Here is a 19,789-nt window from a genome sequence, read left to right on the forward strand (position 1 = left end):
TTTCATCACACCCGATCCATCGATGAATATTTTTCTAACGGTGCACTTGTTTGGCTTTAATATACTGAGGGTCAAGGTCATATTGTGAAATAATGTGGCCTCACGGCTGTGTTTATTCCTATTCCCCTGCGAGGATTGAAGGAGAGTGACTTTTGATTAAATTACCGGAGCAATAATGTACACAATCTACAGTTTATTGATACTGAATAAGCTCTTGGCCTCTGAGTATCATCTTTAGGGATTAGCACGGCCGTGATGCTTGATGCTGATATCCTGCTGTTCTGTATTGTTGGAACATTAGATTGCATTTGATGTCATGTTTTCTATTTAACTAACTTGTACCTATTGGACGCTTTAGCCTTGACATGTTTGTGGTATAGCTTGAATGAGTGTCCAGGGTTGTGCCTCAAAGCTACACTAACTGATACAGCTGATATAACCAAGTAAAATAAAGTAAATTCAGCATCAGTGACTTTTATGTCTAGTCTAGTATACGACATGTTGTTAGCGAACTGTAAAAATTGAAAGATGAAATGCTGTATAACTGGCCATTTGTCAGAGCAGACACCTTTAGCAGTGTATGTTTACCCTATGGTAGAAGAATATGACCTGGAAGCTACAGAGGAAATTAACCACTGAGATGTTTACATGAGCCGTTCCTGTCGGCAGATTGAAGAATGTCTTTGGTGACTGGAGGCTTCCTGCACACTGTCCTTGAAATAATAAAACAACATGTAATTATATAAGACAACATAAACAATGGTCAAGAAGACAGCAGAGAAACTAGTCAAAGACTGAATATCAGCAAGAACATACAATAACAATTGATCAATAACAACATCATTCATAAAGATTAACCTTTCAAGTCCTGATTGTACAGCCTGACCGCTGTTGGCTGCACAGATTGTCCAAACTTCCAGTGCGGTACTTGTACTCAGAGATCTTATTACCGCTGTGCAAAAGTCTTTGAGAGCTCTGAACTCTGGTTTTAGACAGCAATCGGTGCAGTGGATGTTCCCTAACTATTCATGTCATCTGTGGATTTATCATTGAAACAACATTCAAAGCAAATGCTGGAGCTTAAATTCCTAATTCACAAGATACTTTTTTTTTTTCTTTTTGCCGATTAGCAAAAAGATACAGTGAGGAAAAAAAGTGTTTGGCCAGTTCCCCATAGACTTTCTATTGGATTTTGGCCTAATCCTCTTTTCCCCACTGTAGCACTTTGGAGCTCAGTAATAGCATGGCCATAGAATGGAAACAAGAGACATTTATTGCATTGTAACATGATCCATAACATTCTTGGTTATAACATGTAAGCTGGGTTGCACAGCACACGTTATTTCCTTTCTATCACCATGCTATGATTGTGCTACAAGACAAAGTACAAGCAAAATCAAATCCAAATAAAAAAATGTGTGGGTACTTTGTCATCACCCCTGTCAGCCAGGATGTCCTCAAATGTCTGTCGCTCCACTGCAGCCCTGTGCACTCTGAAGGCCTGTGGTGCCCTCCCTCACACGCTGTCCTCTCACGCCATGGCCGTCAGCGTCGTCGCCGTCTGCCTCGTTTATGTCACTGCCATCCCGACACGCTTCATTATGTAACTCAGTGGGAAGTGTGGGGGTAATGGAGGGTGGCTGGGGTGGTTAATTACCTTATCCATTTAATATTGAAAGTGGTATCAATGTCGTTCATTGGTGAAGCTGCTGCACCATTTCACATGAATAGACAAAAGATACTACATGCATTTTCACCGTGATCCCCTTCCCAGCAGCTGTCACAACACCAGCGACATCAAAAGGCTCTGTAACATGGGAAGGAACTCTGCTGACTTCTAACATGTACAAAGTCTTCTCTCCATGTTGATGCTGCTGCTTTACTTTGGCTACAGCTAGCCAAACATAAGCTGCAAAAATGACATGGTGTGGCTTCAAGTTTACCACATCACCACAAGATAATAAACAGCAACCATGTGAAACCATGAAAACTTTAGTCACATTTGTAATTGATCACGGTGACTGGTCCTGGGGCAGTTCAGTGCTTCCATTCAATGCTTGTGTAGTGTACAGTCAGAGTATTGATTGTGACTGGATTAGTCAGACAGATGTGAGTAGGCCTTGTGCCAAATAAAAAACAACTACAACTTAGTGTATTCTGTGGTAAGACTTGCTCCATAGAGGTTTGACTTCCTCTGGCACATTCTCACCACCACGTGTCTTGTCCGAATGTATGAAATAAAAGAGCTTTCTAAATGCTAGCTGCATCGAATGGCCTTTTGCTACTGACCTATTCAGTGCGTTATCACAGTAACTGGCAGCTGTAAAAGCTTCACTCTATGCACGACATGGTTGCGGCAAAGCTAATTGATTGTACCCATTTCTCTCGCTTTCAAACCGTGACAGAAGAAGGAAAAAAGGTCAGACACTGAAGATAAGCTACATTAAATTGGTAGTGCATAGATCTGCCTGACAATAGCTGCGGTTTTATTTCCTGAACGACCACATGAATCATTAGGCAACACCTCACATTTGCACTGAACTGCTCATGGTAGTAACAGGAATAGACTGTAACACCGGGCTGATGAAATAATCTGTCTCGACTTACTGTCAAGCATTCGTGAGAGGGGTGAGAAGTGAGGCGATGGCCACTTGTGACTGAAACATAACTGCAGCTTCAACTTTTGGTGACCTCCCATAAGGCTGCCCCGCCTGGTGACAACACTATGCTGCAAATTCCACCTCATTCACTTAGCGAGTAGCTTCCAAACTGTCGGGGGACACCAATAATATTTGACTGTAAAATGTATAATGATTGTGTGTTTAAAACCGTCAGAGTGGTGGGGTCTGAACATAGAATTACACTGTAACGAGATAAGCTCAATTCTCAAATACTATTATTACTACTATTATACTATTATACATTCTATTCAATCTTCAAAACAACTGTGAACTTACGGCTGCCATACTGTAAAGAAAAGTGACGTGTTATAATTAAAAATCAAAGTGTATTCATGTTGATCATTCATGTATTTCAGGTGTAGAAATGTGTTCAAGAAGTTACAATAAAAACCCAAAGATTTGAGGCCTTTCTTCACAAAATATATTTATTTACTAAAATGTCCACAACAACACATTGTGCTGGACGACTCCACAGAAGTGACTGGCATAAGGCGGTTTCCATTCTTTCCATTGTATCCGTTACAATCTTCACGTAAATACATACTGCAGTTGAAATATTCCTGCGTTGTACTGAAGTGCTGACAAAGACCATTTAGACGTCTGACACACTTGTTGTTTTTTGTTAATAATTCTCCTGCAGGGACTCAATCAGTTTTTTATCTTATCTGTTGGCAGGTTTCTCTTCCTCGGCTACAGCTCAGCTTTTTAGTTTGTGACAAATGTGCTCTCATTAACATGTGCCAGATTGGCAACAATGAAAAAATAATTTTATTTTGGTATGGAATCATTTAAGAATTAATATTGCTGGCCTGGTTGAATGTACACCACGTAGTGCATTTATCAAGACATAACAATGACACGACAATGACAATAAGTAGTAGAAGTAAAGATGATAGCTCGCCCATTTGGCTCGCTTTTTCCAAAGGTAATGCATTGTAAGTAGACAGGCCTTGCATGAGACTTAAAAAAAAACATAATCCACCTAATACATTTGAAACAATCTGCTGTAATAAAAAGCAATAGTTGTGCTTGTAGATGCGGCTATAGCACAAGCCGTACGCTGCACTCATGCGCCCTGCAAATCAATAAGCAGGTCAGTGCCTACATTGGTGCGTGCTCCCACCGTGATGTTTGTGCGCGAAAAGCCAGAGGGGGATTTTCGGACTCAGTTGATAGTGATGGGGGTGGCCTGGGACGTTTTTTTTTACTAAGCCGCTGCGATGCAAAAGCTGGCACTCCTCAGTCAGATTATACGCAGACAGACTGGCAGGGGTGACAGGAGGGTGGAGTGGGTTTGTATTTGTATCTCCACGCGCAGGGGACTTTTTATCTGCACCCTGCACTTCACAGATGGTCAAATGTTCTGTGGTTTTATCCCCCTGCACTGGGCAGCTAGCTTGTGCTATTTGTTCTCTGCAAGCCCACTAAGCACCAGTTAAAAAAAACAATAAAAAAAAAAAAACAATTCTTGGTTTAAAATGGAAAGAACAAGCCCTTTCACTATGACTTTGGACACATTGGCACCAATTGTTTAATCCTCGATGACAGATGTTAAATGAGTCGATTAAAGGAGAAGTAAGTTTTTGGCTAGACCCTGTCAGTTTTTGAAGCTTTGCTAATTGGTAGCTCATTTTTCTCAAGCAGATATAGCAAGTGACAATAATCAATCACTGACAACAAACCTAAGCTACTTAGCTAACAAAGTGCCATATGGCAAGCATACAGCTTATCTGCAGGCTTGTGTTTTCTGTTTGTTTCAATGATTGATAACAATCTTGATGCCCCACGAGCAAATGTTTCATTAGACTACATTACAGCCACTTAGCTTGCAAACATGCGCGCTCCTGCTAGCCTGGTTTGAAACTTGTAACAGTCCCTTTAATATAATAAGAAAGTAATTTTAAAAAGGGTGTAATGTTAGGACAACAAAACTTTCTCTTACTTCTCCTTTCAGTGTTTAATCTCAGTGCAAAAAATTGGACGGGTAAGATGCGTGCTCACTGCGGGACAACGGTCAAAGGGCAAAGGGGGAAGGGCCAGGGCAGAACTGGGGTTGTGGTGGGGGGAGGGGCCAGGGCATTACTTGAAGGACGCACGGACGGCGCGCCCTTTGAGGGGCTGGGGGGGCCGGTAGTTGTCCACCATGCAGCACTCGGCCTCACCTTCGGGCGTGAAGAGCAGGCTGCGGAACCGGGCCATCTGTGAAAACACAAGACGAGATCAGAATGACGTCTGTGTCCCTCAGCAAACACATCTGGGCTGGAGAGAAACTACTACAATTAGGCATTTCTACTTCATTTGAATACATTTGAGTATTCAATATTATTCTGATTTTTTTTGCAGACTGCAGTTAATCATTCTCTGCTGATTTTTAATTGCTGATTGAATTATATTGACAAGACTAATAAAGTAATTTCAAATTGCTTCCTGCAATAAGTTTTATGTTGCATTTTATCAGCACTTATGACTTTGTTATCACAGTTTGCAGTCAGTGAAAAGGTTGCAATGACTGCAACACCTCTGCACAGGAAGACTCATGAGTGGGTAGTGTTAACGCGATGACCTGAGGGGAATTTTTGCTTGATTTATGCCTGGTTTGGTTATGGTTAGGCTTCTATTGCATGAGTTATGCTTTTGAAGGTACACATGCTTCAACGTAGGTGGAAGATTAACTCTCTACTACTCTCTCTACTGATAATAACTAAGCCAAAGTGCATGACCTGAATGTGCAACCACGTTAGCTTCCTCTACTCCGACTCAAATGCTTTGTGGTCAGACAGTTATGTAAACTACTTTTTACCACGGTTTGAATTAGCACTACCTACTCAATATATCTGTACTTTTTTGTACTATTCGTATTCAGTCTTGCTCATTACAATTATTGTGAAGAGCAGAGGGTGACACTTGCACAGCTATTATTTACTCTGACAGAAGTGAGAGCGATGGAAGGCGGGGCTATTGAAAGTAACAGGCATTGGTCCAGCACAGGAGTTAAAACCTCAGTAGTGTCTGTGGAAGGCCTGACCTGCTCGGAGCTGACGCTGATTGGCTCCTTGCAGACGATCCAGGTGACGCTCTCCAGCAGAGGGGGTGTGGTCAGGGAGCCGTCGTACGTCCAGTAGTCCAGGGACTTGGGGAGGAGACAGGTAGGGTCGAAACCAGCAAAGGAGGTCTGCTTGCCCTGAAAATAAAGAAATTAAGTTGCAATTGAAGTTGAGAAATGCATTTCACAGTAGAGCAGGAGAATGACTAAAAAGTGTGGGGACATACTTTGGCCTTGATGTCATTGAAACGGTCCAGAACTTTCTGGAGATTGGGGTTGACATCGCCAGCCTGAAAGAGACAAATGAGAAAAGATTTTGAGGATTTCTAAGGTTTGTCAGGGTTTGTCATGTGTACTACAGCAACACTGAGGATCAGACAGATATTTCAAATCGACATTTTACCAAACTGATTATACAGTAAGTTAACATGAAGTTGGAGACCAGATAACTCAAAAATGACAGCAAAAAATGAGTGTTGGTAAATTATTTGGTTCTACAATAAGTTGAGAACCACTGGCCTAGAGAATCCAGCATCCCTGGCGGATAAACTTCTGTCTGTGTGTGTTTTGTCTTGGATGAACTGGACACTGACCTTGAGGAAAACTCCAACCACAGCGAGCCCGTCAGGTTTGCTTGCGGCATCCCCAAAGCTTGGGTATTTGGTGTTCCAGTGAACGAGATGGAGCTGGAGGAGGAAGAGTGTTTTTTTTTTTTAGAACGGCTGTAACACCATGGGCAAACATTAAATCTGTGTTGAAACGGCGATAAAAGAGGACTCTTACCTCAGCAGGATATTTGGTCCCGGCCACCGTGTGTTCGGAGCCCTTGTCATCGGAGGCCCCCCAGTGGACGTGAAACTGCTTCAGCCTGTAGGTTCCTGAGATGGGCCCATCACGAAGAGCTGGAGAATGGAAGAAAGACATCCGTCAGTCACGTCAGTAACACTATACCTAATGCTGTGACTGTACTGGGTTACAGCACGTATACATTCCAGAGAATTTCAGGCTTAAAGATAAATAAGTGTCATATTTATATGTGTGTTTGTTTGTTTGTTTTAACTCTTGACCATTGTAGGATAATATATATATAATGAAAAGAAAGGTCCAGAAAAGAGAAGTAATTTATCCAGTGGTTTCACGAACTTGCCTTGGTGATGGTCTTCCTTTAGCTTAGCAATGCAAAACAGAAATGTAGCTTTTGCATGCTTATATGATCTATCACGGGATATAGGTTTCCAAAATGATTAAATATGTTAGAAAAAGAGGCGTATTTATGTATGTGAATTGTCTACCAATCATTCTGCAAGTTTCCGTGTAAAAGGCCAGCAGAGGTGCACACAAATGTTACCAAGGTGATAAGACTTACACATACTGCACAGTGTACTCCTATCAGTGGGGCCCCTATTGTGTAATCACTAAGGACACTGCAAGCCGATGTCCAGGTATTGTTAAACAATCTCAAATCAACTTCCAGTCTTACATAACAAATCTATAATAATCTGCTTAAGGAGGCGGAACGGTCGACAGCATATTGTTGAGCTATAGGCCTCTCTTTTGTTCTTCTGTAACAGCTCTATAATGAATGGAACTAATATAGAAAAGCGTCACATATTCCAACACATGATGCCTCACATGAGCAGTGATGAGGAGATGACAAGAATACTATTTTAAAGCTCTCTTCACGAATAGTGAAGAGTCGGGGACCTATGAGTGGAGTATTTTATTTTTGTTTTTATCTTTATTTTGGACACAACACATTGTCTTCTTTTACTTTCGGAGTTTTCATTGGTCATTTTCAAAATAAATGGCAGCACATGAGAGATATTCAGAGTAGAAATGAAAGGCCTGAAAAGAACACCAGACAACAAAGGTTGGGAATGAGAGCCACCGTCCTGGACAATAGAACTAAGCATCTTAGTATTTTTTTTTTTTTTTTCATTTTCATTCTTCGAAACATAATCCAGAATGTGAGATTACACAACCAGCATTTTCAATTGCAATTTTCATCTCGACAAGAAAGTAAAAGGACGTGCTGCGCCTGCATATAGGAAAACGAAGTCCTTAGTCAAAACCCCCCTATAGAATCGTCATGGCACATGAATGGCTAACTGTGCCTGTGTCGGTCGTATTGTAAACCTTCATTTTCTACTCCTTTGACCTCGCAGGCTTCGGGAGAAAAAGCCTCGTCCGTGGGAAAAAAGTTCAGGGGCAGGGGCTACGTTACCAATTCAATTACAATCGGGGTTCTTTGTCCTCGTCCTTTTGGATGGGAACAGTGTGTGCCTACAGTGGAATTCAGCTCATCAAAAATGCATAGGCAAAAAAAGTAGGCCACTGAGATATAAATGTGCAGAAATTATTTTCGGCTTTAGAGTAATATTTATGATGGGGGATGCTTAGATTTTGCTAGGATGCTTATATTTTTGCTGGTGGTTGTTCAGAGCTGTGCAGGTAGGCCAATCACTTGCAGTCTCTTTGTCTATGGAATCCAATTGGAAAGCTCTTTGTGCAAAATAAAGCAAAAAAAAAAAAAAAAAAAGCTATTTGGCACAGAATGCATAGGATTTTTTGTTGGGCATGAAGGCTAATTTACAATATTGATTTCAGTTTTTATTTTTTTTCAAAAGGCGACTAACTTGAGCTGTCTGCGTCGTCGTTGAAGGTCACTTGGAAGGAATGTCCGTTGTTGAGGATGTCCATGCAGGTGGACGGGTCATACTTGATGTTCAGGGGCTTCAGGCCGGAGTCGTATGATGCCTGTCCGGGGACGATGTCAATGGGAGACTGCCGTGGTCCATTAGCAATCGGAAAGTTATCGGCCCACTTGTCCGGTCCTGCAATGACATTATAAAAAAAAAATAGAGTGTCAAATTTTCACCGATTTGCGCGGACGTTTCAGGTAAATCCGTCCAAACCTCACCGTTATCTGGTGCGTATCCCCAAGACATGGTTACTGTGATGATCGGTCAGGAATCCCAATGACGCAAAGGCAGTCAGTGTCCTCCACCTGACAGCTGCAGCACTTATATAGGGTCCCCCCCTCCGTGAGCGCCCCGCGTGCGCGTCAGCCCTTGCGAGCGCGCGCGTTTGTGTGTGTTTGTGTGTGAGGCGCAGACTGGTGCCGCTAACGGTGGCTGCGCTCTGACCGGGACGGGAGGAGTTTAGATGAGCCGCAACGCTGCTGCTGCTGCTGCTGCTGCTGCTGCTGCTGCTGCTGCTGCTGCATAGCCCGCCATGGATCAATAGGCTACAGCTCCTCTTCTGCCATGGCACGGATCGGCTCTTCAGTGATGATTGCCTCTCTCAGGAGCGTTTGACAAGAGCGCGCGTGTGTCCAGAATATGCCCCGTCACCGAGCAAAGCTTGCGTTTCTCGCGTAGATTTCCCAAGCCGAGTTAATCAATTGTGAGGGTTGTCATTGAAGGACGCGCCAGTCAAAGCGGAACGTCAGAAGGGCTTAAATATTCTCTTGCAAAGGAATGCGTAAAAGCGGGATAGGCGCATGATCAGAAAGGTATATCAGCCATAGGAGATTGATCGGATTCCTACACACACAAAATATATATCGTAGGCCTAGTCTATGGACGTCCACAAAGAAGATAGATGACAATGTCGTTCAGAAACCACCGGGTTCCCCTGGTTACGCGATGGGCAAATGGTGCGGTTTTGCCGACACCTGCTGTTTTATATTGATATTGCAATCCAGTTCACGAATTGAATATGTTGAGAAAGAGTTACAGTGATGATGACTGATCTACTAGCCTATTATACTTAGTCTTGTTTGTGGAAGAGAACGGATGAGATACAGTCATGAGCAGGATTTATCATGATGATAGTAACTCAAAAGGAGAGGATGGTGATAGATAAACAGAAGATGTAAATGGTTGTGTGTGTTTTCTAGAAGACATGGCCACAGATGAATATAATGACTGGTGTCACAGAAATCAACAATTCAGAACTAATTAATATCTCTATGTATTATAATAGTCATTTATTAGTTTGCATATTACATAGTGCACAACAATCCCATTCATTTTTTTCCCAATTCTCGTCCCCAACCACCCGCCCGCCGGCCATCCCGGTCCCAAACACTAAACCAGTGTTGCCAAATTAGACCAAGTCCCTTTATCCCTTGTCCATCAATATGTATTCATTATATATGTATTTTAAATGGTCACGTACATAGTAAAAGTACATAGAAAAGTGGCTCACAGTATCAGTATTAATCTTATAATATGTTCTATCTGAAGTTGCATAGGACTGGCTTCTGTTGCCCTCTGGTGGCCACTGCTGGGTCACAGATCCATGATCACAGTGATGGGAAAACAGTCGCGCGAGAATGACGTAAAAGAGAGGGGACAAGTTTGGTTCACGTGAGAAAACAACTGTTCGAAGGTGTGTATATATTTATCATATTTTTGCTCGTGTGAGGCATTATGTGTTCCCTCTGTAGCCAAAGTTTTGTTCGCGACTTGGGGCTTGTACATCAAAGTTAAAGCAAAATATAGCTCCACGTGAATGCCTGCTTCCCAAGATTAGGCTTTAGCTTGGCTAGGCTTATCACTCAGAAAACTGTATATTTAAGTAACTGTCAGGACTTATTCATACTTATTCAGTCATAGATCCATAAGTTTTAGTTTCTAGTTATTATTTCTTATTGTATTTATTTATTTCTAGCCTGTAATTTAAACAGGAGTGCGGCTTATGAAGTACCTGTACCCCTGTATGTGAGGCTGCCGAGTGAATTATTTCTAAATGATATTGATGTTTTCCCACAGGCTAAAATGGGAAAGAATAAGCAGAAAGGCAAAAAGCAGCCGAATGTTTTCCAAGTGGCAAGCAAACACTTGAAGGTGAAGAACAAAGCCAAACCAGTCAAGACCACACTCAAACACGTAAGACCTCTTTGTCAGGACTGTGATGGGAGGAGGTGTTTTTATCCTTCACCTGTGGATGTGGAACTGTTGTCTTTGATCAGATCAATACGCTGAAGAAGGAGAAAGTGGAGGACCTCAATCAAATGTTCACTGAAGTTCAGAGGGATGTTAAAAGTGTGTACAAATCGGTTGCTCCTGAGCCAAAGAAACAAACTCAGGTAACTGGAAAGTTGCTAATGTTCCATTTATTTATGCTTCTTCATTATCTACACTCAGACTTCTGAAGAGGCTGTACCTTTCTGTGTCATTGGCAGTGAATAGATTTTATTCACCTTTTTTGAAAGTCCAAAAACAGCATAGCTTCATGTATTATTGTAGTGCAATAGAGTATAAAGTAATATGATATTAGTACTACACCGTTATGTAATGAAATTCAACGTGTGAAAATCACTGTGAAGAAATGCTATTTACTTAAATATATATATTTTTTACTTTCAGGCTGTCAAAGAACCCCCAAAAGAGGCCGTGAATGTGGACAACGCAGCTCAACTGTTGTCTCTGCTATAATGGACCAAACCTCAAAGCCTAAAAGACAGTTGGAAAGTGACAGAATCTTACATTTATTCTGTTTGACAGTCATTTGTCACATTGCTGGCCTCAATCCCGAAAAGACATTTATGGTCAGTGTCCAGCATACCTGCACTGCCTGCATATTTGTCCCAGGTGTCGTTCATAAAGCCGTGTTTGTCCAAGTGGAAATCACCATTTGAAGGGACGTTTAAAGAAAAGGGTAACTTGGGGCTGGAAACGAGTGTCCTTTTGAGTCAAAATCTGAGAGGCATTATTTTGGCCCAACCAATTCTCTTCTGCAGCAAAGACAGAAATGTGTATGAACTAACTATACCATGAAAAAGGATTGTGTTTTTGATGAATTAACGTGTGAAAACAGACAAACTAAAGAAAAACAAATAAAATGTAAAAAATCATAAAATAATTGCAACTGAAAACCTTACACTTCTCTAAAGATGAGGTCTGTAGGATGCCTCTAGAGTTTTAAAGAGGACACATTAATTTCATGTATTATAAATTTGAAATGGTACCACACATGGGAATCTAATCTGGATAAAAACAATCTAGAGTTTTAATAATTCCTTTATTTTACATTGGTATTTATTTTTATTACATGTTTTATCTCATGCTAGCCTGTGCCCTCCGACCTTTATACACAGGCATCTCCTCCGCTGAACTATTTACATCCTACGTCAAGTTTTTAACATGCAGTAAGTGATCATCTACCAGGAACTCAATGTTTGCCGTTAGATAGTATGATTAATAATTTCCTTTGGATGTGAATACAGACAGGAAGTACTGGCGCTCACAGCTTCAGGTCCGAGGAACTAGCATAGCCACATCGTGCAACAAGCCAGGATACAAGCACAAGTTTTATGCATTGTCGTTCCTCATTGTGAAAAATATTCCTCTAGAATCCAAGCATTGGGATCTGTAACCTTTTAAGAAGCTCCTCAAGCATGTAAATAGTAACATAAATCCAAGCTATTCCTTTGATGTTGATCCAAAACAAACCAATGGCAATAAAAAATAAATCATTAAATTGTGCAGCATCTATTTTATATAAGTATTTGTGCATGTGTTTTTTGTATGGAGAACACTATTGTACGGTTTTTGTGATGGGGATGAATGGAGCGGAACGTAGTGGCACAGATGCAGCGTTAATAAAGTGAGTGCAGGTGTCTCCAGCTGTGATCTAGCTGCATGGCCACGTGCACAGTACCCCAGGGAGACGGGGACCACAAAACAAGCACACACACAAGCGCGCAGTCACTGGTGAGCGGTGTGCATGGGACAAGAGAGAGTGCAAATCAATGAGTTTGGTCATCCATGTTCATTCCTTTCTTCATTTTTATTCTATCTTTATATCTTTTTTCAAACTGTAAAATATCAGCTTACTAGTGGTGAGATATTTCCTTACTGTGACAACTACACCGTTGGAAATAACCATGTTAAATAAGAAATAGATGAGTATAAAATGCATATTACATAACTCACACACATAACTAATCTATATAATGTGCTGTATTGTTAAAGTACTAATAGTGACGCTTTGCAGTGACACTGACTCTGAGGCTGACATGTCATTCTATGGTGGTGCTGAAGTGGACAGCTCCTCCTGCAGGCCACAGTAGACGGGACACTCATGACTGTGCTGTCGGCTGGTGTCCATAATTCAGCTCTACTTTAGCTATTGCGGGAAAGGTTAAAACTACTAGAAATGAGCAGTGACAAGATCAGTTGCATTGATTCAACGCCAGAAGCAGCAGTGGCTCCTATGAGACGGTGGAGGGTAAACATTCATACGCTCACTGTCCAGTGTCAAGTAGAAATGAGTGCCCTGTTCATAATCTGAAAAGCCGTAAATAGACACATCCAATCCTCTAAAGAAAATAAAAAAGCGTTTAGGCCGAAGGGCAGTGTCACAATTACAACAGCAAACATTAGACACTATGGAGTGGAAAAACGAATAATGCCGACAGACGCACTTTTTACTTAAGGCCATATCTCCGAGGTTTGTTGTTCTGGCTAAAATCAGAAAATCCAGACTGCCACTAGATGTCACTCTAGATCTCTTTGACAAGTTCGTCACACCAGTCGCTGTATGCTAATATGCTGTATGCCTGTGAGGTGGGGGTGAGATCAAAGATATGACATCCTGTGTCATACTGAAATTAAGCAAGACTATTTGAACACACAGGAGGTCAAACCAGATAAGTTTTCTTTTTTAAATACATTTTCCAAAAGTTTATTTAAAGCAGCTTCTTGTGTATGTATTTTTGATATATTTCACTTAGTCACTGATTCAACAATTGATTGTGCATAACTTGAAATCATACCAACGCCACCCAAGAAGTGACTTCCTGTTTTGATCCAGCACACCAAAATAAAAGCACCATCTTATTCATTAGTTCAACTATTAACAGACCAAACACTTAAATTGTGTGTATTTAATTATATTCTTGTAACATTGCAAGCACCTGCTGAACTAATCAGTGAGACGAGCTGTGTGCTTTTATTTTGGCACGCTGATTTGAAAAAGGAAGTCACTTCTTGGGCGAAGTTGTGATGATTTGAGGTTATGCACAATTCAACGGCAGTTTCTTCATTTTTGAAATTACCATCCATTCTCTGTTTATATTATATTAATATTATAGATAGTAATTAGTATGGAATAATAATTAATACATAATAATATTAGGTTAGGTTTTTGTGGGGTTGGACGAGCATAGTGGCCACAGATCTCTTCTTTTCATCTGTGAATGATGGAAAAAACATCTAAATTATAAAAATGTCATCAAACGGACATACCATAAAGAGCAATTAAGTTATTTCTAGGTTATCAAGAGTTCAATATGGCTGAACACTACCGAGTAAAGGAGATTGAAGAGCACTGGAGTTCAGATCAAGGCAAGGCAGGTTTATTTATGAGGCAAAACGAATACAAAGTGCCAAACAGAAAGAATAAAAACAACCATTAAAATCAAGTTTGCATGACGGAATGTTTAAAAAAAAGAACAAATACAATACAAATAGTTAATAAAACATAACGTTTCTTCATGCTAGAAATGAACCATGAGCCATGAAACCATGAAATGCACAGACACAGTGGGAATTGAGTGTCACATCACTCTGTCCTGACTGAAGCCCAGCAGAAGCAACGCCAAATGTGTCTTTGGTTTATTGGTTTATTTGGTTGGGACAGTGCATTTTAATGAACGTACATGGGTCTCATGCATGTAAACAAGCCACACTGGATTGTAGCCTTGGGCTACTTTCCATCCGTCATCCCCCAAGCGCACTCTCAAACACACTCGCATTCATCCTGGCCTATTGTACATGTTTTTAGCGGAAACCAGAGTACACGGAGGAAACCTACGCAGACACGGGGAGAACATGCAAACTCCACACAGAAAGGCCCGGTCCCTGGTGGGAATCGAACCCTGACCCTCTAGCTGTGAAGCACGAGCGCTAACCGCTGCACTACCGTGCCAAATGTGTCTAATTGATAAAGTATGTATGAAAGTATGTGATGAGGTAAATATCTTTTTCAAATATACACATATTAAAACTAGTCAGACTAAGAACTGAAATATGTATGAAGTGTGAAAATATGCATTTGGAGAAACAACCATCACCTCAGAAAATATTTCTCCTTCCAAGTACCACCTTAAAAAATATTTGAGGTTTAAATATAGCACCACTACCTGGCTGGGTGTATAGTCTAAAAGTCTAAAAATGTGGATGACCCTGCACCCGAAGTAGCCTGACCACCAAACTAGACATATCATATATTTATAAGAGAATGACATTTCAATTATGCCATTATAATCAACCATTGTAATTCATTAAAATACCTTAATTTTCCTACAGAGACAGTCGTTAATCAAGTTCAGCAGCTTTTTACCATCTGAAAAAAAACATCCAAAATCATAGTTTCTAAACCACACTCCCAGAGTCAGGACTAAACACGGTGAACCAATGTAACCTGCCTATGTGCTGTGTTTTGTAGAGTTTTGTAGGTCCAGTCACCTCCTATACGCGGTGTTTTGTAAGCGGCGTGACGCCAGGCGAGGGTTGCCGTGGGACGTCCCGGTAGAATGCGGCTCCCATCAGCGCGCTTTACCAGGAGCTCAGTAAAACTCTGCACACACTCTTAAACTGGCTCTGTTTACCCTTCACACACCCGCCTGTCCCCCCCCAGCCCAGCTCCTGTGGTCAACACATGACAATAGCCCATGCTGTCTAGTAATCTGCGAGTCCTCTCTTTTTTTCGCCTTATCAAGTGCCTCTTGAGGTTTATACCCAAACACCCTTCAACTATAAGGAGACAGTGAGCCCACATTTCGTGCATCTGGGTGTCCCTCACATGCTTGATTAGAGTGGTTATACTTTTAGTTAAGTAGCGATACCAAAAATACAACACATACAGAGCACAGAGGAGAGCAGCCTGGGCCGGATACACTGCAACCTGCATCCTGGATGTTTGACTCCTCAAACCCTCAACCCTGGAGACCTAACAGGATTAAAAGGGAATTTGAGGAGGAATACACTGCTTCCTGAGACTGTCTGGAGAGGTAGAGGGTTTGTAAAGAGACACTGTCCTTCTTATCTGGGGACACGCGGGGATTGCTGGAAACAAAAAGAGTGAATTCCAGGGTGTTCTGTTATATCTCCACTCTCCGGCGCCAAACAATTTTTCTTTGGTGGAAGAGGGAACAATATATCTGTTTTGTTAATAACGGTCGGACACCTCTGCTCTGGACATACCGCTCACTAAAAGACCACATTTCTATGATAGTATAATTCATCTGCCATAGAAATTAAAACTTTGAATCCTACTCTTATGACTAAGTGTTCGTGCTTAGTCATGTAGTATAAATAGGATAGATAGAAAACAGTGTCCTTTTAATTAAACTGTCAGAACTATTGTGAGACATGAAGATGGACCCTTGTGTGTTTGATTTAGGTGAGTCACTGGCATTGCTATGTGAGCAATGCCTTTGGTGGCCGATAAACATTATCTGGCCAGCTCCGTGGTAACGCTCCGGCCACACTGAGGCTAAGGCCCTCTCCTGGTGGTCCACACAGGGACAGAGGAGACCAGCCTGGGCCGGATACGCAGCATCCTGCATCCTGGATGTTTGGGCCGTCTGACCCTCAACCCTGGAGACCTGATGGGGATTAAGACAACTCAAAAACCCGAAGGTCGCAATGTTGAGTTCTTCAGTCAAACCACGTGTCAATAAGGTGAAATAACCGAGGAAAAGAAAAGGAACAATATTTTGATTAAAGTAGTAGAGAGATTGATAGGTGCTGGGGTCAGACAACGGCCACGGGAGGGTCAGTGGTCAACCCAAGATCAAATACTCCCCCAGAGAAGAGAGGAAGAGCTAAGTACAAGTGTAAACATAGAGATGGCAGGAGAAGGAATCTCTGGGAGAATTGCTGGTGCACTGTAAAGCTGTCTAAGTATGTTAGGAGCACTTTATCAAGTCCATCAGAGCCAATAATCACTCAACCTTTGCTGACTTTCATGTCTAAGGTGACATGTTCAGAAAGATGCTACAGTGTGAGCAGTCAGTTACCTCACCATGTGTGCAGAAAGAGCCTTATTTTTCCTGCATGTCAACAACAATGAATTCTGAAAGTTGGATATTCTGAATTCTGAAAGTTGGTAGTTAATCAAAATCGGGGACAGCAAGATTAAACACCTCTGCCAGCAAAAATATCCTGTCTCAGCACCGGAGTCTGCTCGACCTATAGTTTAATCCTCTAGTCCTGCATGCCATTCTTGTATTTGTTTAGCAGCAGCCTTTTTGTGATGTTAATGCTCCTGGACATGTTTACAATTTCTGATGTGAACTAATTTCAGTAAAACATCAAATCACAAATCAGATCACACTCACATCAGAAAACTCCCCATAAGATAGTTTTCCCCAAAACTGTACATGCCTATTTCAGTTTTCATGATTGATAAGACACATGGCAATGTTCGCTATTATCTTTGTTGGGACCAAGTTTTTATGACTCTTGGGTCACTAGATAACACTTTCTAGTAAAAATATGAAACTTGTGCACACAGAGCAGATATAACACAACACTGTGCAATGTGTTTTCACATGAAACCAGGCAACCAGGTCCTATACAAAAGCAGGGGACGTTACAGCTGATTAAAAGTACTGATTCAGGTGACCAGACCGTTCATAATTGTAGGGTATAAACCTACAGTAATTGATTTGTGTTGCAGACTGTGCACTTTATCACCAAAGACTGTGTCGGTTTGCTGTGACAACAGTGAGCATTATCTGCCTTAAAGGAAAAAGGCAAGCGTCGGACAAACTGAAAAACTGAAGAACAAAAAAACTCAGACAGGTCACATGACGGTTTATGGATTTCCATGTTCATTATGCAACAAAATCCAGGAGAAGAAATACAAGTCGAAGTGCAGCATTGATAGTGATGTCAAGGAAAGAAGTTTATTTCCAAAAGTAACTCAGAAGACTTCATCTTGAAAACCGTGCTCAAGGATCACAGATGTAGTAGGTTTTTACATAAGTTCTGTGAACTTCAACCTACTCCTTTTGAGTGCGCAAATGCTCTCCTTTTCCTGTGAAAACATCTATTGTTTGTACCTTGTAGGCTGCTCAAATAAAATGATAAACTATACTAAACGTAACTAAAATCACTCCTCCAGACGGTGCTGTGTAACATTGCAATGAACATATGTACATATTAGAATGGAGGCTCATGACGCCTCTAATTGGTCGTTGTGAGCATGTTTCATGATTGGCCATTTTCTAATGAAAAAATAAATAAATGAATAGCAGGATAAATTTAATAAGCATCGTAATAAAATACAAGTTGAATTACTTTCGTCCAAAAGGACTGGTATGGCCTATTTCATTTGGTGCCCTTGGCAAAATTGGGATTTTGGGTCCCCAAAATAATAAAATAACTTTAAAGTCAATAATTAAAATTATTCAGTTCTCAAATTGCCAGCTTGATGCATCTGTATATACATAGATTAACAATCTTGATAAATCGTGAACAATATTCACTGGACTTCTGTGTAGCGGGGGAACTTTTTGCACTGGGGGGGCTGGCGAAGGAAGTAGAGCAAGCTGAGCGACGGAACGCGTTTTTTTTCTGCTTGGTCTGAGCCCGGTGTGAAGCAGGAATGAGCAGCTGCGGTGATTGGCTGTTGCAAAGGTGCGGCTTGAGATGGGACTGTGATTGGATGATTGGTGAAGATCTGCTGGTGATGAGGCAATGAATGAATGCTGCAGGTATGTTGCTTCCAGGTTGAATTTGTGCTGAAGCTTCATTACATTTGATTTGACCTCTAGGAGAAGAGCTTGGTGCAGTGTAAGCTGTCTAAGTATACGTTCGGGGCACTTTATCAAGCCCGGTATAATCCTCAATTTGTGGCCCATTCTTCAGTATAAATGTGTCCGTGACACTTTGATTGGAGGTGGGTAGGGTCATTAATTTATTTGCAGTTAAAGTACATGTTATTATGATATAATTTTGAAACCAAAAACGTTGTACTCTTGGCCCATGCTAGTGTCTTCTCAAACAGCACTTTTAAACACTTAAACATTGATCAAACACTTGGGGAAGCTACAAAGGAAGTATCTGCTAACTAACTAACTTTAGAGCCAATAATCACTAAACCTTTCCTGACTTTTGTGTATGGTGACATGTTCAGGAAGATACTACAGTATGAGCAGTCAGTTACCTCACCATGTGTTCAGAAAGAGTTTTATTTTTCCAGCATTGCAAAACATAAAAAAAAAAGAAAATGTCAATAACAAAGTCATAAAAAGTAAAAACAAACAACATTACAAACGACATTAGTGCATTAGTTAAAATCTGTTTTCATTTCACCTCTGATCGTTTTGTCTTATTTTGATTTATTTACCACAGTGTCATAACATTCAGCTGGTTTGATCTGTTTTAAAAAAAAAAAAGAAAAAAATCAGATTTTGCTCCAAACGCCTTTGCCAGCAGGAGAATATCCTGTCCTCAGCGCGGGAGTCTTGTGTCTAAAAGCTAATCCTCTAGACCTGAAATGCATGTGATTCTTGTATTAGTTTAATAACCTTAATTTAATGTAAATGTAATGTATGTAAAACATCAAATCACAAATCAAATCACACTCACACCAGAGAACTCCCCATAAGATATTTTTTTTCCAAATATGTACATGCCTATTTCAGTTTTCTTGATTGATAAAGACACATAGGACCACAAAATGTCCACTATTTCTTCAGTGCTCTTGGGTAAAAAACACAGAGTAGATATAACACACGGCAGCAAAACACAAAGCACTGTTCAATCAATGTATTTTCACATGAAACCGCAATTGTAAATATAAATGTGTTGATTTTTTTGCATCATGTCTGATGTTTAAAAGCTAATTTCTTGCAGTATTTGTGAGTTCACAAACATACAGTAATTTATCTTGAACTGTTCCCACCCCTGTTAATCTTATTAAAGGAACAGGCCACCGGTTTTCCATGCTGAGACATGTTCTTACTTGAGCTTAGATGAGTTGATGGAGGATTCACCTATTGTACATGTTTTTTTAGTTAACAGTCTTAACAGTGTAATGT

General features: G+C 40.9%; 2 protein-coding genes across 2 annotated transcripts; one reads left to right on the forward strand and one right to left on the reverse strand.

The window, feature by feature from the left end:
* Positions 1-3,088: 3,088 nt before the first annotated feature.
* Positions 3,089-8,912, reverse strand: LOC306977675 (carbonic anhydrase 1-like). Its single transcript, XM_079576083.1, has 7 exons — positions 8,645-8,912; positions 8,361-8,558; positions 6,508-6,626; positions 6,318-6,410; positions 5,952-6,014; positions 5,707-5,862; positions 3,089-4,880 (listed from the first exon to the last, which is right to left on the reverse strand). Exons 1-7 carry the CDS (start codon positions 8,670-8,672, stop codon positions 4,761-4,763), a joined length of 777 nt encoding a protein of 258 aa, XP_079432209.1. The 5' UTR covers positions 8,673-8,912; the 3' UTR covers positions 3,089-4,760.
* Positions 8,913-10,506: 1,594 nt separating this feature from the next.
* Positions 10,507-11,224, forward strand: rbis (ribosomal biogenesis factor). The gene is made up of 3 exons (XM_079576643.1): positions 10,507-10,619; positions 10,703-10,819; positions 11,100-11,224. The coding sequence occupies exons 1-3, from the start codon at positions 10,509-10,511 to the stop codon at positions 11,166-11,168; spliced, it is 297 nt and encodes a 98-aa protein (XP_079432769.1). The 5' UTR covers positions 10,507-10,508; the 3' UTR covers positions 11,169-11,224.
* Positions 11,225-19,789: the final 8,565 nt, after the last annotated feature.

Source organism: Gobius niger, assembly GCF_951799975.1.
Source record: "Gobius niger genome assembly, chromosome: 18".
Classification (NCBI taxonomy): Eukaryota; Metazoa; Chordata; class Actinopteri; order Gobiiformes; family Gobiidae; genus Gobius; species Gobius niger.

Bases quoted from the DNA above. Each gene is read 5' to 3' on its own strand.
- LOC306977675 (XM_079576083.1), bottom strand. From the start codon at position 8,672: ATGTCTTGGGGATACGCACCAGATAACG. The intron at 6,411-6,507 runs GTAAGAGTCCTC...TTCCTCCTCCAG, and splicing joins GGACCAAATATCCTGCTGAG to CTCCATCTCGTTCACTGGAA. The intron at 5,863-5,951 runs GTATGTCCCCAC...CTTTATTTTCAG, and splicing joins TCAATGACATCAAGGCCAAA to GGCAAGCAGACCTCCTTTGC.
- rbis (XM_079576643.1), top strand. From the start codon at position 10,509: ATGGGAAAGAATAAGCAGAAAGGCAAAAAGCAGCCGAATGTTTTCCAA. The intron at 10,620-10,702 runs GTAAGACCTCTT...GTCTTTGATCAG, and splicing joins TCAAGACCACACTCAAACAC to ATCAATACGCTGAAGAAGGA. The intron at 10,820-11,099 runs GTAACTGGAAAG...TTTTACTTTCAG, and splicing joins AGCCAAAGAAACAAACTCAG to GCTGTCAAAGAACCCCCAAA.